The 27,096-nt window shown below is 36.2% G+C and overlaps 2 protein-coding genes across 7 annotated transcripts; both read right to left on the reverse strand.

Annotated features, from left to right (window-relative positions):
- Positions 1-4,491: 4,491 nt before the first annotated feature.
- On the reverse strand, positions 4,492-14,974 carry LOC137727422 (putative leucine-rich repeat receptor-like serine/threonine-protein kinase At3g14840). Its single transcript, XM_088678121.1, has 24 exons — positions 14,665-14,974; positions 10,497-10,660; positions 9,793-9,864; positions 9,609-9,677; positions 9,452-9,523; positions 9,285-9,356; positions 9,134-9,205; positions 8,978-9,049; positions 8,714-8,785; positions 8,502-8,573; positions 8,344-8,415; positions 8,119-8,187; positions 7,927-7,992; positions 7,684-7,749; positions 7,533-7,568; positions 7,385-7,425; positions 6,854-7,230; positions 6,578-6,776; positions 6,183-6,332; positions 5,903-6,021; positions 5,610-5,820; positions 5,290-5,527; positions 5,037-5,187; positions 4,492-4,951 (listed from the first exon to the last, which is right to left on the reverse strand). The coding sequence occupies exons 1-24, from the start codon at positions 14,866-14,868 to the stop codon at positions 4,565-4,567; spliced, it is 3,123 nt and encodes a 1,040-aa protein (XP_088534247.1). The 5' UTR covers positions 14,869-14,974; the 3' UTR covers positions 4,492-4,564.
- A 4,489-nt stretch (positions 14,975-19,463) lies between these two features.
- Positions 19,464-26,596, reverse strand: LOC137728063 (putative LRR receptor-like serine/threonine-protein kinase RFK1). Of its 6 annotated transcripts, XM_088678439.1 has the most exons (25): positions 26,165-26,580; positions 25,641-25,806; positions 25,316-25,389; positions 25,061-25,132; positions 24,878-24,946; positions 24,728-24,799; positions 24,423-24,494; positions 24,227-24,298; positions 24,075-24,146; positions 23,870-23,941; positions 23,695-23,766; positions 23,526-23,597; positions 23,362-23,430; positions 23,147-23,212; positions 22,876-22,938; positions 22,736-22,783; positions 22,575-22,618; positions 22,061-22,449; positions 21,787-21,985; positions 21,425-21,571; positions 21,136-21,254; positions 20,851-21,061; positions 20,407-20,641; positions 20,136-20,286; positions 19,464-20,031 (listed from the first exon to the last, which is right to left on the reverse strand). In XM_088678439.1, exons 2-25 carry the CDS (start codon positions 25,671-25,673, stop codon positions 19,651-19,653), a joined length of 2,874 nt encoding a protein of 957 aa, XP_088534565.1. In that variant the 5' UTR covers positions 25,674-25,806; positions 26,165-26,580; the 3' UTR covers positions 19,464-19,650. The 6 variants fall into 6 exon arrangements, with proteins under 6 accessions (XP_088534565.1, XP_068323050.2, XP_068323049.2 ...); XM_068466949.2 differs by lacking the exon at positions 25,316-25,389 and having other exon boundaries at positions 24,075-24,143; positions 26,165-26,596; XM_068466948.2 differs by lacking the exon at positions 25,316-25,389 and having other exon boundaries at positions 26,165-26,596.
- Between the last annotated feature and the right edge of the window lie 500 nt (positions 26,597-27,096).

Below are 27,096 nucleotides of genomic sequence, written 5' to 3' on the forward strand. Positions count from 1 at the left end.
AGAGGAATTTCCTTTGGTCATAGATTGAAGATTTGACCTAAGTTGATAAATGTGAGATCGCGAGACACCGTCAAATCGCCGTTCAAGATTCTGCCATAATTCCCGAGCAGATTGAACACCAACGGTGAAAGGAATCAAATCCTCAGAGAGTGTAGAGTTGATCCAGATGATGATATTCTGATCTTTCTCATACCATAACTCGAAGGCGGGATTAAGAGTAAAGGTCAAATTTCCTGAAGAATCAGTGAGAAATTAAGGCGGTGCTGGTTCAGATCCGTCAACAATTTCAGCGAGCTTGTTGCAACGGAAGATCGGATCAAAGAGAGACTTCCAGACGAGATAATTGTGACGTTTCAGCTTTGTCTGGACCATGCTACCGATATTTTGGATCGTGATGGAGTTGATCGAGGCCTGAGTAGAAGAAAGAGGTGGTGAAGCACCCTAAGGAGAAGAATTAGGATGTGCGATCATCGGAGATGAAGAATTGGAAGAGTTTTCCGCCATTGATGCGCAAGATCAGTGAGGAAAATAGCTGAAGAGATCTGTTTGGTTGCTGAGAAAATGAAGAAAGCGTAAGGAGAAAGCTAAAGGATCGAAGTCGGTTGACTTTTGGCGGATGATACCATATTGAGAATAATATTTCTCTTCTCTTTTCATTAATCTGAAAGATAATTTTACACAAGTATATATAGTTACACTTTGGGGTAAAATGTAAAAGAATATTCCCTACAGTAACTATCTAACTAAATTGGTAACTGTCAAGAGTTACTATTACAATGAGTTATTATATTATCCTTATCATATTTAATGTGTGTTTTACTGTTTTTACTACCCTTCAACATTATTATTACCTTGAGGCCTGGTTTGAGAGAGCAATTTACTTAACACGGTTATGTCGCTATTATGGCATTTCCTGTCAAGAAATAAAAATCCCTCTCCCCCTTTGATTCTTAGGAAGAATGTAGGCGTTGTTGATATCCTATCATTTATTATGCTAAATTTATTTTCCTTTTGGGACAAATTTACATGTCAACTTCAGTTGGTCTGTCGTTGGAGGTGGGAACTGCATCAGCTCTATTCAGGCTAGGCTGTGCTCTGAGAAATACATAATAGTCGCTGATGACTGCTGGTCTTTTTCATACATATGGAGATAAGATGTGAGACCCACCAGCTTCACATGAGGGACGCAAACAATTTGTGAGATCCATTGCCAAGAAAAGTAAACCTAATTAAAGCCATCAACTTCAACATGGGGAGGCAAACAATTTGCTAACAAATTTAAGTTTTAAATATTCAAGAGGTTTCAGTTATACGAAAAGAACTTACTACAATTAGATATCTCAAATTAATCACTCGTCTTATGAGTAAATTAATTATGTCATCAATCTAGATATTTCAAAAGGAGAAATACCTAATTAAATTAGTGTTTCCTAATAAAACAACTATAAATAATATATATATATATATATAGGAAGTTGAAACTAGAAGAGTATCAATCTGGGATAATATAATTGAATGAGTACTATGAATATTTGACCACACAAAAATGAGTATTACGAGTATTAATCTCAAATGGAAATGTTTAGAAGGACAAAATATATGAAAAATGGGTTAAAAACAACAAACACAGAAAACAAACTTATGAGGGCTAAGCACCATGCAGCTTGACACCTAACATGATAGGTTTGAGATACTTTTATTTTAACGATTCAGATACATGTATAAGTTTTTCTCGTTCTTTCTACGTATACATGTAGAGATATTTATTATATTTCGGCTCTTACATTAATATCGATTCCCATCAAATGTAAACGTACTAATAAAGTTACTATTTCTGTTTAATATTGACTTAAAATAATCATGGACGAGCTAGAGAGGTCTATTGTGCTTCAAAAATACCTTATCTCATGAAAGATTAGTGAGAAAATGACCTGGTCAATTAATTCACAAGAACAAGCCTTAATATAATGTCTATGATTCATTGGGCGCACATGGTGACTGGTGCAATTAAATATTCACTTCCAAATTCCAACACGCAACGTCTTCAATAAATATGAAAAGGAGATGTGATATGCATACCTTATTTACTTTTCACACATTCTTCTAATTTTCGATTATCGGTTCGAATGAATTGAAAAAAATTAACAAGAGGTGTGTAAGAAGTAAAATGGCACACCCCTATTTAAAAAAGTTCAAAGTTTTCAATATCAAGAAGAGAAAGGCTTAGGAGACTTTCAAAATTAGACTCTTTATGAATTCTCTAACACCTTATATTTTTAGCACAAAATTTTATAATATTAACATAAAAATTGTACTAAAAATATGAGATAACGAAAAAACCGTTTATAATCATACTTTTGAAAAAAAAATATCCTTAATACTTTCATATTATGAATAGCAAATTGCTAACCAAACCGCTAGCAAAGCGAGTCTAGCAAGAGTCGGTAGGCACCTGGCATTCTGATTCCATCATCAATTTCTTATGGGAAAATTTGAAATATATCTAATTTTATAGACTACCTTTTGAAATAAGTTAAATTTTTAGTGACTTTTGACTTTTGAAATAGGTCTAATTTTTAGTTATTTTGAACTCATTTCTTATTGAAGCCCACTTTCGGAAAATAAATAAATAAATAAATAAATAAATAAATATATATATATATATATATATATATTGGAACATGACTGATGGGTATTAAAGTTCAAAAGGGTAAAATGAAAAAGAGAAGTCTGATGGGATAATGGAGAAGAAACCCTTTACTGTTTGTGAGTTCTCCGTGTTAGTTTAATGTGCAATTTCAATATTTATATTTTCTAAGGAGTGGATCCCAACTAGAATTGATGATGGGAAGTATATTTGTTCACCGTCATCATTATATGCTCATTATTTATTTAATCATTTATCATGTGTTTTTTTATTTAACTTTAATAAATTTTTATATTAAAAGTTACTTTTTTTTTTTTAATTTTGAAATAAGTGAAATGACATGATAAATAATTAGATATATAGTAAATATACAATATAATTGTAGTAGCGCGCAAAAATGCTCCTGTTGTTGTGGGATGAGAATGCCAGGTTATGCTTTGCTAGCAGTCTTGCTGGACGTGCTTTGCTAGCGAGTATTCTCTTAGGAATAAAGGATGAAGTGAAGTGGAACAAAATGTTAAAAATTTTGAGTAGAAATTTATTACTTTATAAGGTTTTGTCCCTTATAGTTAGTGATTGGAGTGATGGACCATGGAGGATGAAATTGGGCTCACTCTTAGGATTGGGCTTTGAGGTGTACTCATTAATTAATAATTAATATATATAATTATTTTTAATCAATTTCGAATTTCATTAAATATTTTTTATGAAAAGACTTATCCTTTCAGATGAAATCATATGCTCACTATAACCCTTTGTGTTGAACAGTTGCCTCCCAAAAACATGTTTGTTGCGAACAGACATATGCTCACTATAAATACATACATCTGCATATCATTCAATGCACTGAAAATCATCAATCCTTATATAACAAGCATACTGAGAGTATCACAAACAAATTCGCCAGAAATCTAGTTTTCTAGTGCTGGAATTCTAACTTAGATCGTTGAATCCTGGTGAAGCAAACGTTCGTAAAACTACAAGTACTGAGTAGGGACGAAATTTCTATTTCAAGGATATTGCGGTACGCAAGCCTCGATCTTCTGTTTCTCTGCTTAAATAATATTTCATCTTGTTTATTCTCTGTAATATATTTAATAGCATTTATTATTAGCATATATAAGTTTATCACAGATTGTTGACATATCTCCAACACAAAGTCTCTGTTGAAATTTTCCAAACACTCTACAGTAATGATCAGTATATGGTATTGATTATCAGTGATCATGTACTCTATGGTAATGTGATTTTATTATTTGATGAAAAATGGTAAAGAGATTCTCTTAAAAGTAGAACTCTCGGACATCTCACAGTTTAACGTTAATTCTTGTGTCAATATTATAAAACATTGAACAAAAAACATAAGGTGATAAAGAGTTCATAGAGAGTCCCACTGAGAGAGTCTCTTTAATGTTTCTCTTATTTTATATGTTTATCTAATATGAATATTGTGTGTGTTTTTATGCATACGATTACCAACAGGGATTTAAATTTGAAATCACGTTGGCATTAGAAGAGAAAGATCTATAAATTAAGAGCTAGTTGACTTGTTACAAATTCGAGACACATTGCACAATTGACCGTGATAAATAATTGAGCCAGAATGACCAACTTTCAATATTCAACCCTTCCTCCCTGCTGTAATTCCTTTAGAATTAAAGCCATGTGAAGTGGAAACATTGACAGCTTGATCTTGACAATTATATACGTAAAGATTGAAGGACTGACTTAGAATCACTTAAAAATTACCGTCTTTTTTCTTTCTCCACTTGCTCAGCTTTGTCACATAAAGCTTCTACTTCGCGAATGTATCAAACCCTTAGGAGGTAGCTGAAGCTTTGATATTGCAAAGTGATAGTACTACTTATCATTACTCAATAGCATTTGCATAGTTGAGAGCATAACAGGTTTACATTTCTAAGAAAATGTGCTACTACTAGGACCAATTTTATAGAGATCTGAGGACGTGGTAGCAGAAGAATGAATCAATGTTGCATCTGATGAACCAACAAGGCTCGGAGTTTCACTTGTACTCTGCTGTGCAATCGGATCAAATGGTTTTCTCAAGGATGCTAACCTCAGTTCATCGCCGTAGATACTTGGGTTCATGACCGATTCACAAATAGGGGTTCGTCCTTCGAGCATGCTCACTACTTCAGACATTGTAGGCCTGAGTGCTGGTGCTGGATTGATGCATAAGAGAGCTACCTTAACCATTGTAATCGCCTCTTCCTCATCGAAATCGGACCCCAACCTTGGGTCCACTAGCTCTATTAAGTTCCCCTTTTGTTGTAATACAAGAGCCTGAAATAAGCAGATAAAAGAGGACTAGGCGAGATTAGGTCCTCAACCTTGACATGTACTCACGGTCTTAGAATGAAGATCTTACCCAATCCAGAAGGCATACGAAGTTCTCATTTCGTCGATATTTCATGTTGTTCTTTCCAGCAACAATTTCCAATGCAACCACACCAAAACTGTAAACATCTGCTTTATATGTCAAATAACCCCATAGTGCATATTCCGGAGCCATGTATCCTCTGCACAGTAAATTCAGTTTCAATTAAAGACTTAGACGCAACAGAAGTTTGCGGCGACATTGCAATAAATAAGAATATAGAATATAGTAGCAGCACGCTTACATGGTTCCAGCAACTCTGGTGCTAATGTGGGTGTTCTCTTCTTCGTCAAGTTTGGCCAAACCGAAGTCGGAGATCTTTGCGTTGAGGTCTTGGTCTAGCAGTATATTTGTAGTTTTAATGTCTCTATGTACAACCTTCAGTGCCGACTCCTCATGCAAAAAAGCCAGACCTCTCGCTATATCTATGCATATTTTCTCCCTCGTAGGCCAATCCAGCCTTAATGGACCTTCCTCTGGGCCTGAAGCAAACATGAATTTCCAGGTCATTTTAATTCACCATTCCTGTGAAGTTTTGTTACTCAACTTGGTAATTAAACTTACCGAACAAAGTATGTGCCAGGCTATTATTTTCCATATATTCATATACCAACAATAATTGATTTGATTCAATACAACATCCATACAATCTAACAAGATTTGGATGACGCAAGGCAGATATCATGCCTATTTCATTCACAAACTCCCGGTTTCCTTGCTTTGATTTTGATGATAGTTGTTTAACCGCGATTATAGTACCATCCACCAATACACCCTGCATTTTACGTAAAAGCCAAATAGTTAACTGACGACATACAAAAATAGAGGAAAATACGCGGGTTGGAATTGTACGGCACCTTGTAGACAGACCCAAAACCGCCTTCTCCAATTTTGTTTTTTGGATCGAAGTTATTAGTGGCAGCTTTAATTTGCCTGAAGGTGAAAAAACCAGTTTGCAGATCCAGCCCTCTTAGAGCTGTCCAAAGAACAATGTCAAAATATTGGTAATATCTTATGCACTTACAATACTTCTTTTTGAACTTAATTAGAGCCTGAGAGTGGATTCCCTAGCAACATGGAATTTGAAAGAATGAGACCAAGGTACTGCATGAAGCTTTCACAGTAGCTTAGTAGTACCTTTTTCCCTTGATGTCTTGCTATCAGGACAACATCTCCACCAAAGAATGCCTAAAGTCAAGAAAATGAGGCACACAACCGAAGCTCCAACTGCAGTTCCAACCACAATAGGCATCTTGCTTTTGCTACTGCTGAGAGGAGGCTTGAAGTCTACATAATTTGAAAAAAGAAATGAAAAACAAAGTCACGAGCGATATATAAAGGCTTCTTCTATCTATGATCTACAGCCATATATACATGGGGCATATCAATCCAAAGTAAACAAACTTTACATTTGATTACTTTTTCCACTCTAATTTAAACAAAGCTTTGGGTTGAGAGAGAGAGAGAGAGAGAGAGAGAGAGAGAGAGAGTGTGTGTGTGTGTGTGTTTAAAGTTCCAACTTTAGAAGATACCAGAGTTTATAGAGATAGCTGATATAAGAGGACCATATGTTCCTCTCTTTGGGGAAGTTGTTGTCCCTTTCCCTGACCAATGAAACTGGATCAGTAAAGTTTTATCCTTAACCTGAACTGCTTTAAGTTCCTTAATGACTACCCTGTCAACCCCATGTGCTTCCTTTTCTATGTCAAAATCCTTCCACACTAGTTTCTCCTGTAACAAACTTTATCAATCAGAGAATTCATCTTCAGTGGCATATAGAGCGCACAAAATAAGGTGTGATTAACTACCTGAATGTAGACATCAAATATCCGCCTTCCAAAACTGTAATATGATTTATTGCCTCTGATTATTATCTCTGCAAAGTGGAGTTTCACGGTATAATTTCCATTTCCCAGGCAGCGTGCATAATATGTGAGAGAAAGAGGCGATAGGCGTGCACTCGTGTACAACTCCGAGTTGTTCATTTCAAGTATGGACATATTATTTGCTATGTAGTCAGAAGCCGTGGTGTTAACATCCCAAAAAAATCCAGTGGAACTGATTCCCCAGTTGGGTATCACCGGAACAAATTTTGCATCACCCCCCAGGTCTCGATCCTCTTCGAATATAATTCCTCCAACGGTGGTTTTACTTCCTCCACAGTTAATATGTAATGAGTAGTCATCTTCAAAGATAATCAATATATAGCAGTTATAATCAGATTATAGAAAAATACCCTTTCCCATCATTTCTTTGATGAAAACTGTAATTATCCCAGTTGGGTAACTAGAAAGTATAACTTACAATCATATTTTAAATCCAATAGATATGTTGTTTACCTTTTGGACACGAAAAAGTTTCGAGGCACCCTCCAGATAATCTACATTAGTGTAGTAAATATTAGCTTATGTAAATCTGAAGTCCACATAATGGAAAGGAAAAGAAAATCTCTTCACTGTTGAAGACTAATCAAGTTGGAAGTCTTACGAGTTGTTCCGTCCAGAAAAGCTTTTGAACAAGTTCCTGATATATACATGTGAAATCATCAGTTAGGTCCAAAAGAAAATTAGAGGTGACTCAGGTGAGTGAAAACAGTGAAATGTGCTGAGCATGTTAACTAAAAGAAAACTGTTCTCACAACTGTTCTCTACAAGTAGTTGGCTCGGAGGTCTGAGAAAAATTATTGTAAGAAAGATCCGTCTGGCTGCACACATACAGTAACTTTGTAAGCCATTTTATCGGCCTTATGGGCGCAAACAGTACGCCCAAAGCGTGTGTTCCCCTTATGTGTAGAACATTATAATGAATTTGAAGAATATATTGCTGCCGGATTCAAAGGAAAACAAACTCAAGCATTCCGATAATATGATAGGGAACATACGTTCTAGTATTTTTGATCTTGATCCAGGCTGGAATAGACCCATTGAGCAAGTTGCTTGTGAGATATCTATTCCAAAAACAATTACATGGTCACATTTAGTTAAACTATACAGTTACTGTTCCAGACGGGTGGTTACACGGACGAAATATTGACTATCTAAACAAATAACTAAGAAATTTTGTTGTTTCTTACATCCACTGCAAGTTTGACAGAGCTGCCATATCAGGAATATTTCCTTCCAATCTATTGAAACTGAGATCTCTGCAAGAAAATAACTAACACTATGTTACATGAACCCAAAGCTTATTACTAATTGGATGCTTAACTGAAGAGAATGAACTCGTTAGCCAACTCGTGAACAAGAAGATATCAATTGAACAAGTAAAAAATATGAAAAATGAAGAACAGTAGTATCACAATATTTTCAAGTCTGTCATTGCTGCCATATAAGCAGGGATAGGTCCATATAAGTTACAGCTCCTCAACATTCTGCAACATAACCATAGATTAGCAAAAGTGCACTAAGTATTGATTAGTCTAAAATTACAAGAAAATACAGTACTTTCACGACTTACAAACGTTGCATATATATCATACGACTCAAGGGTGGAAATTTTGAATCACCACTTTTTAGGTCACTGATCCTTCTGCATACATCACACCGTGAATCATTTTTAAGAAAAGGAAAGGAAAAAAAAGTCACCAGTGAGAGAGTTATGATAATTTTTTAAAGGCAGATCAAGGTTCTTTAGTGATGATGGAACTCAGAATTACATTCAGAACTCACAGTTCTGTTAAATTACTTAAGACGGAAATGCTCGATGGAATTGGACCTTGGAAGCCACTAGCTTGGATCTCTCTGTCAACAACGGAATTCAAAACGAATAAGATGGTACACTAGAAAAGATATATGTCTTAAAAATTTTGAAGATGGAAAAGGAAAATCACAACAATTGTGAACAACAGAAGTCGAAACGGATAGATGTTACACCAGAAATTATATACCCTAACAATTTCGAATATGTAATAGGAAAATATTGTTTTTGCTCACAGTTTCCGAAGATGCTTCCAGCTTTGAAAAAAATCAGGTATTTTTCCAGTGAAGCTGTTACTGCTAATTCTACTGCATAAATGCAATTAGGGAATATAATAATCCGAAGATTTCTAATAGATTTACAACAAGAAAGAAAAAGGTACAAATACGTACAGTTCTGTTAACTCAGTGAGCTTAGTGAGAGACAAAGGCAGCTCTCCCGTGAGATAGTTTTCATTCAGAATGCTACATATAGACACCAATTTCAATTTATCAGTACTGGTATTTCTTATTCAAGTTATCTAGAAATTGCATAAAAGCTTACAGATTGTTCAAGTTAACCAATCTCCCAAGCTCATGAGGAACAGTTCCAGACAACATGTTATTCTGTAAGTTCCTGAAAACATAATTCTCCTTCATCAGTCATCACAGTACACTAAACAGAGTTACAATTAATATGAGGTCGTAATGAGAGATCAAACCAGAGCATACATATATTTTAGGCTGGTAATGTATCCCAAGTAGCCAGGGATCGGTCCCGATAAGTTGTTCACATTAATGGACCTGCATTAATGTATTCATTTTGTTAATCATAATTCAATTAGAAACGGCTAACCTTGAACATATATGAAGTTGACAAGTCACTTACAGAATTTCCAACTTCGTAGAAGCCCATTCACGCGGTATAGTACCGCTGAGGTAGTTCTGGGAGAAATCACTGTAAACAAGAGTAAAGATATTAGTAATCTTACGCCAACATTTGAGAAAATGATGTAAAAACACCTTTTTCAGACAATACATTTCAAAATATACGGCTGAAAATGTTTCCTTACACTTTCTTTAGGTAGGGTAACTTTGCAATTGATGGTGGAACTACACCAGCAAGATCTTGCCCCATGAGAAAACTGTATCACAAAAATGTCAAGAGCTCACAACCTTTAAACACTGAAGCAAAAGGAATCCTAATATTTTATATCTATCCTAATGAACAATGAGGGGAATTATATATAGCAACCGAAAATTCAGTCTTCGAATCCGTAATGTTATTACAAATACTTGCAGGCGTACATAAGGTTATCACAAAACAAAATCAAATTTTATGCCTGCATTATAGTGGTGAGCTGGTTCAGATCCAGTGACATTGCAGATGTACGGGACGAGCGCGCCCCTCTTTGTGGTTGTGGAGATAAGCCAACGGTGATTTCCTTCTCGGTTTAGTTGTGTTTTGTGTACATTTGTGCCGCCTAGCAGTTTGTGTGGCCTCACTTCTTAGCGATAGCTTTTGTGTTCCTTTTTGGATATGCCACCACTGATCTATCGTGGAAATCTATACCGATAGTTTTTGTGTGTTTATTTGTTCACCGTGTTGCCATATAGGGGATTAATTAAGCGTGCTTGCGCCCTTATTCTCTCCAAATTAAAGATTTGGGTAACTGATAAAGTTATACCTGGTTATGGCACCCTTGTAATTATATTGTAATATTTTTTTTCAATGAATTAGCACTATGGCTTCTGTTCAAAAGAAAAGTTGGCATACATGTTGACAACATGGCAAAAACCATCAGGCGTGGAGCAGTTGCAGATGACAGTGTTGTTGTAGCGAGGCAAGTTATCAGATTTTGGTGTAGCCCAATTTGTGTCATTGATACATGGGTCTATGCTGAAGTTCCAGTCTTTTTTCCCAATTTGTTTAGCTATCTCCTTTTAGTGTTTCCACTGCGCCCACAAATAAAATCCATTAGAAATTCTATTTTACTAAAATGAAACACAGAGTTTATTCAAGAACCAAGGGAATTCATATAAATTTTTTTTGTAGAAAAGTACACAAGGGGAAATCATATAAATTTTTTTTTTATAGAAAAAGTACACGTTTAAGAAAATATAATTTTTTTTAAATGGTATGTAGTTGAGCAATAGCAAAATTCTCAATCAATGAGACCAACTTTGGCACTGAGCATTATGATCTCTTCTATTCAACAACGTAAAATATCCAGACTTCCATATAAAAAATAAAAAAATATAATTCAAGAAAAAGTGAGGCTCCAAATGATAGATTTTTGGTATTACCAACTTGAATATTAAAAAAATGCCAACTTGAACAATTAATAAAAGGGATACTTTGGATGAGGTCCCTAATTCTGGGATACTTTGGATGCGAACCCTAATTCTTAACATTCTTTAATTAAAATCTTAATAGTATTCAAAGTTTGATCAAGATCCCTAGACTTTGTACACCTCATTATATTACTATTAATAATTATATTTTTATAGTTTTGACATTAATTGTTTGATATTTTATGAGATTTATTGTGACATCCCACATCGCTCAAGGGAGTGATCTTTTTATGTATATTCTCATCCCTACCTAGCACGAGGCTTTTTGGGAGCTCATTGGCTTCGGGTTCCGTTGGAACTCCGAAGTTAAGCGAGAAGAGGGCTAGAGCAATCCCATGATGGGTGATCCACTGGGAAGTTGCTCGTGAATTCCCAAAAGGCATCGTGCTAGGTAGGGATGAGAATGTACATATAATGTGACATCCCACATCGCCCAGATGAGTGATCCTTAAATGTATATTTCCATCCCTACCTAGCACGAGGCCTTTTGGGAGCTCACTGGCTTCGGGTTCCGTAGGAACTCCGAAGTTAAGCGAGAAGGGGGCTAGAGCAATCCCATGATGGGTGACCCACTGGGAAGTTGCTCGTGAGTTCCCAAAAACAAAACCGTGAGGGAATGGTAAGCCCAAAGCGGACAATATCGTGCCACGGTGGTGGAGCGGGCCCGGGAAGTCATCTCGCCCAGGCCGGGATGTGACAAATTGGTATCAGAGCCAATCCCTGGCCGGAAATGTGTCGACGAGGACGTCGGGCCCCTAAGGGGGGTGGATTGTGACATCCCACATCGCCCAGGGGAGTGATCCTTAAATGTATATTTCCATCCCTACCTAGCACGAGGCCTTTTGGGAGCTCACTGGCTTCGGGTTCCATAGGAACTCCGAAGTTAAGCGAGAAGGGGGCTAGAGCAATCCCATAATGGGTGACCCACTGGGAAGTTGCTCGTGAGTTCCCAAAAACAAAACCGTGAGGGAATGGTAAGCCCAAAGCGGACAATATCGTGCTACGGTGGTGGAGCGGGCCCGCGAAGTGATCCGCCCCGGGCCGGGATGTGACAAATTGGTATTAGAGCCTAACCCTGGTCGTGATGTGCCGACGAGGACGTCGGGCCCCTAAGGGGGGTGGATTGTGACATCCCACATCGCCCAGGGGAGTGATCCTTAAATGTATATTCTCATCCCTACCTAGCACGAGGCCTTTTGGGAGCTCACTGGCTTTGGATTCCGTAGGAGCTCCGAAGTTAAGCGAGAAGAGGGCTAGAGCAATCCCATGATGGGTGACTCACTGGGAAGTTGCTCGTGAGTTCCCAAAAACAAAACCGTGAGGGAATGGTAAGCCCAAAGCGGACAATATCGTGCTACAGTGGTGGAGCGGGCCCGGGAAGTGATCCGCCCCGGGCCAGGATGTGACAAATTGGTATCAGAGCCAATCCCTGGCCGGAAATGTGCCGACGAGGACGTCGGGCCCCTAAGGGGGGTGGATTGTGACATCCCACATCGCCCAGGGGAGTGATCCTTAAATGTATATTTCCATCCCTACCTAGCACGAGGCCTTTTCGGAGCTCACTGGCTTCGGGTTCCGTAAGAACTCCGAAGTTAAGCGAGAAGGGGGCTAGAGCAATCCCATGATGGGTGATCCACTGGGAAGTTGCTCGTGAATTCCCAAAAGGCATCGTGCTAGGTAGGGATGGGAATGTACATATAATGTGACATCCCACATCGCCCAGGGGAGTGATCCTTAAATTTATATTTCCATCCCTACCTAGCACGAGGCCTTTTGGGAGCTCACTGGCTTCGGGTTCCGTAGGAACTCCGAAATTAAGCGAGAAGGGGGTTAGAGCAATCCCATGATGGGTGACCCACTGGGAAGTTGCTCGTGAGTTCCCAAAAACAAAACCGTGAGGGAATGGTAAGCCCAAAGCGGACAATATCGTGCTACGGTGGTGGAGCGGGCCCGGGAAGTCATCTCGCCCGGGCCGAGATGTGACATATAAGGATCACTCCCTTGGACGATGTCGGATGTCACATTTATAATCCTATAAATTTAAAATCCCTCATTATAATACTATTAAAAACGGTTATAATAAAAAAATTCAAACATTTTGATTGAATAAATGGATAAAAACTATGTAAAAATAAGAAATAATAAATGGCAAAAGAATGTATCTATAGTGTTAAAAAAATTGGTACATTTTACAAAAAAATTGGTACATTTCACATATAACAAAGTGATACATTAATAAAGAAGAATGGGTACATTATAAATAAATTAGGGTACATATAAAAGATTAAAAATTATGAGTACAAATGAATTTTTAAAAATATAGGCGCTAAAAGAAATTAATACATGGGTACAAAATAAAACTAAAAAGAAAATACTACCAATTAAAAAAAAATGTTGCAAATTAAAAATGGGTACAAACTAAAAATATAAATATATGATACAAAGTTTAGGCATAAAACATAAATATACCATATGTAATTTTTCTATCATTGATTAAATATACAATGTCACGTGACGGTATACACATGGGTACCAACACAAATAAAACTTTAAAAAAAAATGGGCACAAAAAGAAACTAATATATGGGTACAAATAAAAAATGAAAAGAAAATTGGTACAAATTAAAAAATATTTGCAAATTAAAAATATGTCACATCCCGGCCCGGGACGGATCACTTCTTGGGCCCGCTCCATCATCGAAACACGATATTGTCCACTTTGGGCTTACCATTCCCTCACGGTTTTGTTTTTGGGAACTCACGAGCAACTTCCCAGTGGGTCATCCATCATGGGATTGCTCTAACCCCCTTCTCGCTTAACTTCAGAGTTCCTACGGAACTCGAAGCCAAAAGGCCTCGCGCTAGTAGAGATGGGAATATACATATAAGGATCACTCCCCTGGGCGATGTGGGATGTCACAAAATAGGTACAAACTAAAAATAAAAATATATGATAAAAAATATAGCCATAAATATAAATATACTAATTGTAATATTTTTAACACTAAAGGAATATATTTAAAAATAAAAATATTTTATTATTCAAATAATTAATGATGTTATATATTAATACCCAAGGACCTTGATCAAAAATTCAAAATGAATAGGATTTTAATCAATGGAATAACAAAAAAAAGAATGTGAACCTAGTTTTCCCTTAATAAAATTACCAACTTGAACAATAACAAAAAGGGAAATGGTTTTCGAGCTCTTATTGTCTGTCCTTAATTCTTTTTTTATTTATTTAATCTAACAACTTATAGAAACAAGAGAATTGACCTAGGATTGCTCTTACACTGGTGTAGTCTCTACCCGAACAGGTTTGAGAAAGACTAAAATCTTCTACAAATTCTCTAATCAAAGAGGAAAACTATTGCACTGAGCTTCATCAATGATACAGTATTTTCAGTTTTTCTAATACAATAAACAAAATAGTAAATTAGAAAGAAAAAAAAAACACTTACCACTACATATAAAATATAAAATAAAATGATTCAAGAGCTCAACTAAAGATTAAACCCCTTCATGAAAATCAACTGGCAATATGAGAAAGTAACTCAACTCTTCGTAAACATGTGCAAAACCTCCTAATTCCCCGACGTGGATTTCACATGGTCAATAGAATGACTTGTACATAAAATGCCCTTGAATAAATTAAGAAGTACAAAAGAAAAGAAGAATAAGAGTGACTTACTACCTTCTTTAGGATCAGATTGAGACTTTGCTTCAATTTTGACTGTTGATGATGAGGAGAAGCAAAGGATAAACGTGAGCATGATGAGAAATCTTGCCATTTCCTTCTAGCTAGCATTACATTTGATATGAGCCCCCAACCCAACCTACCTGACTTTATAGCAAATATCATCCAGTTATTCCTCTTATCAATTTAAATCTTGCCAACTAATAAAGGGTCCCTCCTCCCGGCCCTTTGATTAGAAGGTAGAACGTACAAGTGCAATTTACGTCATTGACTTGCAAGTCGTTCTAGGTTAGTCACCCAGTTCTTCACATGATTGTCCAAGGTGTTTTCCTTGTTCTTTTTCAAAAGGCTTATTTTTAGCGTCTTTAGAACTCTATTTTGATCTCAGTTTACCCTCTATAACTTAAAAGTCACCACTTTACTTTTTGAAACTCAAAATTCGTTTTACTTTGACTTGTGGACTCCCTTTTTTGTCTAAAACTTATAAGTCGTCTCCTAAAGCATTTGTGGAACCAAACACCTAATAAGATTATGCTACATGTACCATAAATTTGATTATAAATCTCCATTATCAACAATAAGAGAATATTAAGTTTAAAAGAAATTGAAGAGATAAAAAAATAAAAAAATAAAAAAATTGATGGGGAGGTAGGAGAAAAAGGTGTGATGGTGGCTAAGACAGAGCTCATAAAAAAACATGGAAACAGAGAAGAAAAGGAAGAGAAGAAGGAAAAGCAGAATAAAGGAAAAGCAGAATAAAGGAAGAGAGAATGATGACTGCCACCAACCCAAAAGCCAAAGGGTAGGGCCGGCGGCTGAGAGGGGTTTTCATTTGGAGCTTTTTCATAGAGAAGCGAGAAGAGAGAATGAGAGGTCCAAACCTAGCTTAACCTTCATCATAATATGTGACATTGATGATAATTAATAAACTAATTTGATAAGAGCATTTTTAAGAGAAGTTCTAAATTTTTGTTAAACTAGCAAGTGAACAATATCACAAAACTATTTTAGCTACTCCGTTGAACTTTTCTTTTCCAAAAACGCACTCTATTTTAATAAATTTTGAATATTTTATTATTAACGTTTCAAATTCAACCAACTCATTTTCTAAAACATCCTTTCTTTTCTTTTCTTTTTTTCCCTTGCTTAAATGTCCACCTTGAGTTTTATTATTTATTTTAATATTTAACAAGTGAACAATTTCTCTACCAAATTTAAAAAGGGATTGCTCAATGTTCATGCAGACAAGACAGACTAACGTACTTGATAAAAAAAATATATATATAAAAAAAAAAGGGGACATGCTAACGTACTGCATGGGATCATTTGCATTCTTTTTCCAAATTGTGGGACAAAATTATTACTTCACATTAAAATATTATTTTTTTTAATAATACAATATTATTATAATTTTAATTACGGATAATAATAAAAAGTTGGTAAAAAATATTTGAAAATATTGAAATGTGGAAGAACACGTGGTTAGGTATTTAAAAAATATATATAATTTTTTAATTAGTTTTTTATAATCTTTAATTATTTAATCAATTAAGTTGTGACTGATGTCATCATGACGTTAGCCTTGCGTTACATAAACAGAGAAGGTCAACAACATACTTGGTTTGAGTCAGTTGAACATTTGAGGGAGCATGATGTACCTAAATGCCAAGAGAATATTTAAGAGGACCAAGATCCTTAAGCTCAAACTTGAAATTCAAAAGTAAGATAAATTTCTGAATAGCAACAGGAAGATTACTAGTAAGAACAATAGTATCCACAAATAGTAACATAAATATAACATACTGACACCGATATAATATTAATGAAGAAGGATCAGCCTGATTTTGCCAAAATTCGTGATGCAATATATAAGAGCTAAATCGTAGAAATCAAGCCCGAAGTGCCTATTTGAAACCATAGATAGTCATATGAAGTCTACAAACATGAGAGGGAAATGAGGGATCAACAAAACTTGGGTTGAGTCATGTAGACATCCATTTTCAAGAACCCGTGTAAGGAGGAGGGATCATCATGAGAGGGAAAGGGGGGATTAGCAAAACGTAGAGGTTGAGTCACGTAGACATCCTCTTTTAAGAACTCATGTAAGAGGACATTTTTTAATCAAGATGACAAAGAAACCACCCTTGAAAAATAGCAAGGCTGCGAACCAACCGAATAGTTGTGGGTGTTAAAGTCCCACATCAGTGGGTTCAAAGAAATCCAATGGGTTTAAATAGGATTACCCTACGTTGACTAATACAGAGACTTTTTATGGTAAAACCTCACACCTAACAGATTAGGCAGGTGATAAAATTGAGGACAATATAGGTGTCGTTAGAGTGGGACAAGCCCGACAATTCAAAAATCTAACATGGCATCAAAGCCACAGTTTGGGCCCATGCAAGCTCCCCTAAATGAGGTTACATGGGAGGGCATGACTTCCTAAAAAGGTCATCGCGGCCCGCCGTTTCGAAGAATGAACAGCTCGAGCGTAGACGCAGCCACGCAAGTTCAGTAGAAGATGAGGAAACCATGGCAGTGAGAGCCAAGAAAAGCGCGTAGCTAACAGTACCAGAAACAGTATCATCGGACTGTTGTTTGGGGCACTGAATTCCACACGAGTAACCATAGCATGGTGATTAGTAGCATTGAGTGACTGTGTTGTAACATGAGGAGAAGCACTGGTGGGATCAGGATGTAACAGGACCATGTCTGGGCAGCATATGAGGAGCACGCGGGCCCAGGTCAGCTGGCAGGTGACCCCCTTTACACACAATGACTGGAAAGTTGAAAACCATGTACTCTGAATTAAAAGTGTCGGCAAGTATATTAACTTCTTTGACTGGAAAGTCAAAAACCATAGAGAAAAGAAAATAAGATGCTTTAACGAAAAATTCACAGTACTGTTTATATTAACAAAAGAAAATTATTATTAGCATTTCAAAAATCTCATTCCACTAACACTTTTCTTACAAAAAAAATCATATTTTTATACTAAAAAAACAATCATGATACTATTTACTTTATCTTTTATTTTATCTTTATCGTTATCTCAAAGTTTTCAAAACTTATACATTAGTTTCCTAAGAAAATAAGTAGACTCCGCGTAACAAACCTTATCTTTTGAAAAGCCATCAAAAGGAATGTCAAATCAATGTTGCGTCTACATTCAAGTATTCATATTACACTTGCATGGTCGCTTTGGTCCAATTCATGCATGCATAGCAGCTTAGCCTTGAGAATGAGTTTTACGTTGATAGAAAGATGAATCTTGCATAGATTTATAAGAGATTGGGATACTCCTCATATTCTCAATTGATTTTATGGTGAAACCTCAAGTTTACTTCCTATATTGTCAATTGGTTTTATATTGGAACCTCAACTTGTTCATGGTATTAGAGCAAGTTATCCCACGTGTGAAGCCAAACGGTCATATGTGCTCCACGTCATCCCGTTGTGTTGTCCACGTATTAGGCTCGAAAATCCACTACACGTGAGGGACATTTGAGAATGAGTCTCACATTGATGAAAAGAGGAACCTTGCATGAGCTTATAAGAGGTTGAGTTACTTCTCATATTACCAATTGGTATTATGGTGAAACATCAACTTCTTCACTTAGGAAGTGTTTGGTTTACACAAAAATGAGTTTGGGGACGAAAATTTTAGACTTCGGAAACAGTTGTCTAGCTCGTAAGAAAATAATTAAAGAGAAAAATGAAACCCTTCATCCACTTCAAGTTTCATTTTCCCTCTTTAGACCTAAACCCTAAGCTCAAAGAATTTTCCCAAATGAAACCCTTCAGGCTTCATCCACTTTCACGTTGTGCGTGGCTTTCTTCTTCTTTTTTTTTTTTTTTTTTTTTTTTCATTTTTTTCCTTAAAAATCAGTAAGCGATCATGACTTGTGCGTTGTAACTTGCAACTGTGACAAAATGCCAGTTGGTAAATTGTGTGTGAGCATTCAGGTACATAATATGAAAACTAAGAAGTTGTAATAAAATAATTAGTTACTAGCATTACGGTTTAACACTGTTGACTTGCAAGTCGTTTGTACGTGAAAGATTTTGTGACACATAAATAGCGAAACCAATATTTAATTTGTCTGGTTTAACTAAAACCCTCATCATGAATAATGGTAGACTCTAAACTTTATAAGAAGTTAAACTATTTGTAGAGAGAACATATGTACGAGAATATAAATACATGTTTACCCCTTGAAATATTATAAATGGTAATTTGCCTAGTCTTCATGTTCATCCACATTTCATCCAAATTTCTACCAAAAAAGTCACATGCTGGTCAGTTAATGTTTTTTTTTTTTTTAAAATATTTATGATTCTTCTTTTCACAATGTTATTTGCTATTTTTTCTTTTTTGAAATGTGACATTTTGATGAAATTTTAGATGAAAGTTGGAAAAACATGACCAAAAGAGAAACTGGTCATTATTCTTCATAACCATGTAGAAATTCTCTAATGCAGGATAAGTACAAATAGGATTACATTTTCTATCCAAATAAATAGTAAATAAACTTATTAACATAATTATATAGGGTGGTGATAGCACTACTCAATTTCCGGCCGTGAGATGAATTGAAGAAGATTAGTCGATAAAAATTAACAAGAATGTGTGGAAGATAAAAAAAAATGTGGATAGCACTACCCATTATATAAACAAGTCTATTGAGATTTCATGAACTAAACTTGAATCTCAATTGATATAAGGATTTTTGCAGATACAACAATGGAACCTAAAAATTGCCAACATTCTTCCAAAACTCCGTATATATATGTACAAGAAAGAAATATGGACAGCAAATCTGCATATGCGTTTACAAAGACTACCAATACAACATGGTTGAACTTCCACTAGTTCTCAAGAGGGTCTTGATTCCGAGTTGATTTCTGAGAAGTCGAGTCCAGTTGTAGAGGTAGATTCGAACGTGTGGACAGTAGTTGAATTTTGTGTTTGGGCAATACTCGAGCTATGATCACCCCGCTGGCGGTGCAGGTCTCTCATAGCCTTAAATCTCAAATCCTCCTTATAGGTGCTCGGTTCTGGTATCACGTCAGGGACGGGGATTTGTCCTTCAAGCATGCTCACCACCTCGGACATGCTAGGCCTAAGTGATGCAGAGGCATTTGTGCACAGGAGAGCTACTTTAACCATGATCTCTGCTTCTTTTTGGTCAACCTCAGAACCTAACCTCTCATCGATCAGCTCCAACAAGTGTCCTGTTTGTTGTAAATGACAAGCCTGCAAATGTTCATCGTAGTTTCACGCTGAATCAATATTAAGGATAACAACCAGATGAATGGATGTGAAAATGGATCAAACGGAAAAGGGTGTGGTAAGAGTACCCAATCTAAAAGGCAAACCCAATTATCATTCGGAATATAATTATTGTTGTTCTTCCCACTGATGATTTCCAAGGCCACTACTCCAAAACTGTAAACATCCGCTTTGTAGGTCAGGTGACCCCATAGTGCATATTCCGGTGCCATATATCCTCTGCAAAACAAGATCCCAATATGTTGTCACTCAAAAAATATATTCACCAAATTAACTAGATTCCGCTGCAAGTATAACAAGAAGTCAATGTAAACAAGGATATGGCAAGTGGCAACTGACATGGTCCCAGCTACTCGGGTGCTTATGTGCGTCTTCTCCTCTTCATCAAGCTTTGCCAATCCAAAGTCAGATATTTTAGGGTTCAAGTCCTCATCAAGCAGCACATTAGTAGCTTTGATGTCCCGGTGAACAATTTTAAGTACAGATTCTTCATGGAGAAAAGCTAGTCCTCTTGCTATCCCAATGCAGATCTTAAGCCTTGTTGGCCAGTCTAATTTAAGATGATTTTCTCGGCCTACAAAATTATATCAAAGAAAATATTGCTCACTCTAACTTTCTGTTCATCTATAAATAAATTATGTAAACAGATAGTTCCGAAAAGAATGAAACTCAAGTACTCAGGGAATATAGAAGAAGAAGTCTAGAAATCAGTCTAGTGAAGCAAAATGAAATTAAAAGGATAAAACCATACTTATACAGTTGAATAATTGACATCATACTCACCAAACAAAGCTCGTGCGAGGTTATTGTTCTCCATGTACTCATATACCAGCAATAACTGACCACCTTCAATACAACATCCATGAAGTTTCACAAGATTCGGATGTTGCAAACAAGAAATCATGCCCATCTCATTTAAGAACTCACGATTTCCTTGCCTTGACTTGGACGAAAGCTGCTTAACAGCTATCACTCTACCATCAGGCAATTGACCCTGCACCCAACCCATGTTCAGAATTACGTATCTCATGTAAATGGAAATAATTCAATGTACAGGTTCCTAAGTACCTTGTAGACAGGACCAAAGCCACCTTCTCCAATTTTGTTATCATAATCGAAGTCATTAGTGGCAGCCTTTAGTTGTTTTAAAGTAAAACCCCCTGTCTGCCCATCAAGTCCGTCTCTATCTGTTCAAGGAGGTAAGAATAAGAGCATGCAAAGTGTTATTCATCAATATATTCCTTGCTTGAGCAAACAAAACGTCTAATTGTTAGTTTTCACTTCATTTCATTTTCTACTGGAAATTATCAATACAAATCACTGAATCTGAGAATGGCACATTTGAAAGATCAAGCACCTTTCTTTCTTCCCCTTTTGCACGCCAAGTACCCTTTCCACCAAAGGATTCCTAATATGACGAATACTAGGAGAAATGCTCCTACTACAACTCCTGTGACAATGTGAGTAGTTCCCTTTTTTCCACCACTTGAGCAATCTCTGGAATCTGCTTAAAGGAAAAAATCATTTAGTTAACTGGAATAACATATAAGGAGAAAGGGCATGATATGTCCTGGTAGGCAAACATAAAACTTTCAAAATTGAACAAAAGAAACCGTCAACAAAGTTGAATATGTTGTCATCCAAGCCTTTTCTCAAGCATGCTTTATCACGAATGCTTTACAATACGGCAAAGAAGAAGAACTCATCAAAATGTCTCACCAGATTCCACGGAAATAGCAGAGATAAGGGGACCATATACTCCTCTTTCAGGAATCCTTGTTGTGCCTTTACCAGCAAAATAGAATCGGATCTCTAAGATATTATTTGTCACACTGACATTGTGCTCTTGTAATACTACGGGCTTTTGAGCCATCTTCGCCTCATCTTCAATATTGAAATCCTTCTGCAATACTTTATCCTGAGACAAAGTGCTTAACGTTAAACCTCTTTGTGACTTCAAAAAATATACCTTCGTAACAATATGACCAATTACCTGAACATAGATATCAAAAATGCGCCTGCCAAGACTAGTATACGTTTGGTCATTTGTGAACTGTATCTCCGCAAAGTGAAGACTTACAGTATAGTTACCATTTTCTAAGCAATAATGGAAATAAGTGATTGAAATTGGAGATATGCGTGCTGTTTTGTATAATCCAGAGAGATTCGAAGATGGCAGAGATACAGAGTAACGTGTATTCTGGAAATCATTGTCATCCATGAAGTCTCCAGTGCTACTAAATCCCCAATAATAATTATCATTTAAGAAATACTTTGCACTGCCACCTTCAACCCCTCCGTCTCCTTCATACACAATGTCTCCTTTGTCTCCTTTGACAGTAATGTCATTTCCACCACAATTAACATGCAAACACGTTGAATCTGGCATCACACATTAAAATAAAAATATAAGTGAGAGGATATGAAAGAATGCTGGATAATAATGTACTACGGACGGTTGAGAAGAATTTACTTTATTGCTTGTACAATCTTAAATATATCCTTACATCGTGGACAATTGAGATTCTTCAAGCATGGAAGACCTCTCCTTCTGCCATAATTGAGTGGAAAAATATACATTAACATGGAATGTACGCCATGCACATATGGACATCTTTGGATCGAATAATGCAACAAAAGAAAGCAAGACAGAGAAAGACAATCTTACAAGTTGTTCTCTCTTGAAGAGCTCCGAAACAAGTTCAGGTTTAGATTCCTAACAAAAGGGAAATGGGTGAAACAACAATCAGTTTATATCCATTTAAAGCCAGTATAAAACATAAATATTTACTAGAGAAGTATTCTGACAGGTTCCCTTGACAAGCAGGTTCCTCGGGGCCTTGCCATGTGAAGTTATTGTACGAAAGATCACTGCACGCAAAAAACAAATCGTAAAAGGTCACTCTCTGTCTAGGAAAAAGCACATAAGGCTAGAAATGATGTTGCTCCAAGAGATGCCATATAATTTATTGTAATGGATTTTACAACAATACTTTTTCCAATTTGAAATCAAAGAGTGCCATATGTCAAAAGAGAAGAAGAAATAAGATGAAACATCAAAAATAAGTATCGGACATACATATTACTTCCATCCTTGAAGACTGAATCTGGTACACTTCCACTCATAGAGTTGCCAGTTAAAAATCTACAGAAAGCATCAAATATTCAGTACTAGATTATATAATGAAAGAAAAAATAAGTAAGCACACGCCAACTTAAAAATCTAAGTTTCATTTGGTTGCATTTCTTAAAATATAGTTTATAGCTAGATCTATCAGAAAAGGTTATACTTACAGGAATCTCAAACGCTCTAAGTTCAATGAGGCTGGAATTTCCCCTGCTAACTTGTTAAAACTAACATCGCTGTCACAATCAGAATACACAAAATATAATTAAAATGCACCCCCAGTCATAAGACAACAACGTAATCGGTCCCCCACTTCACACGCTTTACTTACAACATTTCCAGGTTTTGCATAGTCCAGACGTTTGGAGGAATCTCTCCAGAAATGTTACAGTTTCGGAGAACCCTACAATGCATAACTAAACAGCATTAGAAAAACCACCAACTAAGGTAAATATAACTAACGCCTTCATGGTATTTGATGATATAAACACTCAACGTACAATCTTACTAGGCCTGTTGTGTTTTTGAAGGTAGGAAAACCCTGCTCTGTCCCATTTATATCGCTAATCCTCCTACGTAGGCACCACAAGAAATAAAAACAAGCAATTCAATAAAAATAAAAAGAAATAGAACTACTTAGAGCTACAAAGAAAACTTGAAAAGGCGTGTACTCACAACTCTATTAAGTTACTCAAAAGAGATATATTGGAAGGGATGGGTCCTTGAAGCCCACTCGCATGCATTTCTCTACAATCATCCAAATATAAATGTGACATACACATACATGAAACGATAGAAACAAATAAGTCTGAAGTAATTTGGATCATCTATGATGTCTTGAACAGCAGGTCTGAATTTTTTCAAAAGAGAATGATCTTACAATCTCTGGAGTTGTTTCCAATTCAGTATAAAATCAGGTATTGTTCCATTGAAGTTGTTATCATTTATTCTACTGCATCGGACAATAAAATGGTATCAGTTGACATGTAAGCAGGTTATTAGACATTATAAACAAATACACTAAAAACTTACAAGTCTGTCAAATTTCTTAGCCCAGAAAATGTAGTCGGTAAGTTTCCAGTCAAACGATTGGAGGACAACATCCTGCAATTCCAATGCCAAAGCAATGAACCATCAATTTTTACCTATCATCCATCCTTCAAAGAAGTGTTAACAGTGTAGTAAAAAAATATCAAGAACCAATTTTTTCCAAGGAAAATTGCATTACATAGTTCCCAAGTTGATTAATCTTCCAAGCTCAGGGGGAACAACTCCAGAGAATTGATTTGCTTCAAGATGCCTGATTGTCAAAAAAGAAAGAATATTGAGATTAGAAAGAGCAAGCCAGAATGACTCTCATTGACTGCGCAAAAACGATTTCCCAATGGATGCAAATATAAAAGCTTCTGCAGCTTTTGAAGTAATAACAGAACGTGAACCAGAGAGAAGGGATGGAGAGCCTGCCAATCTTATTTACCATAAGTCCATGCCTAAAAAATTATTAACCTAGAAAACAGAAAATATATAACTTACAGGTATGTAAGAGTAGTAATATTTCCCAACTCCTTCGGAATCTCCCCTGATAAGCGATTCACAAGAAGAGAGCTGCATAGAATTTCTATTTAATTTACAACGAGAAGTACGTAATCAAAATAAAATAAAATAAAGTTGACAAGAGCTCACATCGAAGTCAACTGCGTTACACCCCATTCTTTTGGTATTGTACCATTAAGATAATTGAGAGCAAAATCACTGCACAAAGGGGAAGAAGAAGACAGTGAAGTGGATTTCACAAGAAATAAGGTCACAGAACAAAGTAATCAGACATTAGTCATATTACTCTTGAACTTTACAGCATGCCCTTACATTTTTTTAAGGTAAGGAAGTTTGACAAGTTGAGGTGGAAGCATGCCGGGTAGACTATAACCCTTGAGTACTCTGTCAGATTCAAAATTATAAATTCGAGTGTTAAGCAGAGTACAATGTAACTAAGGAAGCAGAACAATCATAAAGGGGGTTGCTTTCAAATGAATGATTAGTGGTCATCATTCAGAATTATTCTCTTTCTGTGAAAAAGCCCTTCCTTTAGTCGGAATACCAATATGGGCAAACTACACTAACCTCCAAAAGGTCAAGAACATCAAGCTTATTACCGTTGCCAAGTTTAACATTAGCAACAGAACTTCTTCTAGCACCTATTAGACAAGGACGGCCAAAGTAAGTTCTAGCACTGCAAGGAGGATTCTTGTAGTTCACGGTTTCGATCTACCCCCATCAGAGGTCAGTACAGTTTACCCGAAAAATAGAGAAAACAAGCATAAAAACTTTCTTGATTTATTTTCTTTTCTTGTTTCCGGCTAAGTAATTACAAAATATACCAATCTATATCATGCAAAGATATATAATCATGTAAAAACTTTTCAGTAATAAGATGAGGGATCTGTACATTTCTGCGACATGGCAGACACTGTTGTTGCATTCACAACGAATACTACTCTCAGCTCCTTTTGGTGTCTCTTCTGTTACCCCAACCGAGTCAATTTCGCAAGAATCGCCATTAAACTTCCAATAATTTGCACCCATCGTTTCAGTTATTTCTTGGAGAGCATCAACTATCCACAATTAAAAGGAACCATCACGTACAGATATACATATTCCAGAAAATAATGAGTTTCTGGCATTCACAGATGGCAAATAATTTAGTGTTGAACTAGCTTAATCTTTAGCCTTTGAACGTCACATAAAAGAAAAACAAACTATGCCCACAACAATTTAAGTTACAAGTATCCAGAGAAAATCGAAGAACAAAATATCAGAAAAAATGGCTGATTCTTGTTGCAAAAAGAACAAAAAGCAAGTTCCAAATTTTCAGAGCGCAACATCCAAAGATTCAAACTTTTCATCTCCCCACACATTTTGGCACCAATCCAATTGAATTTTTACGCAAAAGAGTAAGAAATTAGCTGTTACCTTCATCCTGGGGCACCACAGACTCAGAAAATCTAAGCAAGCTGAAGCTGCAGCTGAAAACAATAACCAGAACAGCAGAGAAGCTGCTGCACTTGGGCAACATAGCGAAGAAGATTGAAGATGTGGGAATATAGTCCTGGGATGGTGAAAGTGGGGGACAAGAGTCCTGGCCTCTGAAAGATTTGGGCAGTATAGTACTGTACCAACGAGGCCGGTGGTATTGCAAAGCTGGTAACTTTGAACAAGCCAGGGGTCAGTCAGCCAATGCATGTAGTTGACAATAGAAGAAAAATCCCAGATCCGGGTAGGGAAACATCAATTTAGTGATGTCGATCGGATTGACAATTTTGATAGAATGGAATAGAATAAGTGAGACAGTGTACGGAGACGCTCTGAAAAAATGAGATGAAATCTCCGATTCAGTTTAATGTTGATTTTCTTCTTAATATTATAAATCTCTATTAATTAATGAAATTCTTTTTGCCAATTAAAGGAAGGTAAAAAAACAAATTAATCTTTTATCACCAAAAAATAATAAATTGATAGGTAATAATGTAAATTCACAAATTCAAAATTTACTATTTTTTTATTGAAACCTCACCTACAAGTGATGTTAAAATACATCTAATATTTATAAAACAAAAAACCAAAAACAAAAACATCTCACTCCCCTACGTTCTCTCTCTCTCTCTCCCTTTCTCCTTCTCTCTCCTTCTCATTTAAAAAAAAAAATGTGTTTACACACATAAAATGTGTAGGCAAATGCTAGTTATTAATTAATGAAACTCTCTTTGTCAACCAAAAGATTGTGAAAAAACTACTTAGTCTTCTATCAAACAAAAAAATTGATGGGCAATAATGTAATTTCACAGGTCCAAATTTTACTGTTTTTAATTGAAACCTCACCTACAAGTGATGTTAAAATGCCTCCA

The sequence above is a fragment of the Pyrus communis genome, chromosome 10 (genome assembly GCF_041283825.1).
Source record: "Pyrus communis isolate YQ-2024b chromosome 10, ASM4128382v1, whole genome shotgun sequence".
Classification (NCBI taxonomy): Eukaryota; Viridiplantae; Streptophyta; class Magnoliopsida; order Rosales; family Rosaceae; genus Pyrus; species Pyrus communis.

Excerpts from the sequence above, each read along its gene's own strand:
- LOC137728063 (XM_068466948.2), bottom strand. The coding sequence starts at position 26,267 with ATGTTGCCCAAGTGCAGCAGCTTCTCTGCTGTTCTGGTTATTGTTTTC. Across the intron at positions 22,784-22,875 it reads CCTGCTTGTCAAGGGAACCT|GAATCTAAACCTGAACTTGT; the intron begins GTCAGAATACTT and ends CCCTTTTGTTAG. Across the intron at positions 22,450-22,574 it reads GAATCTCAATTGTCCACGAT|ATTCAACGTGTTTGCATGTT; the intron begins GTAAGGATATAT and ends GTGTGATGCCAG.
- LOC137727422 (XM_088678121.1), bottom strand. The coding sequence starts at position 14,868 with ATGGCAAGATTTCTCATCATGCTCACGTTTATCCTTTGCTTCTCCTCA. Across the intron at positions 9,206-9,284 it reads TTGGTTAACTTGAACAATCT|CATTCTGAATGAAAACTATC; the intron begins GTAAGCTTTTAT and ends GTCTATATGTAG. Across the intron at positions 9,050-9,133 it reads CTCACTGAGTTAACAGAACT|TAGAATTAGCAGTAACAGCT; the intron begins GTACGTATTTGT and ends GCATTTATGCAG.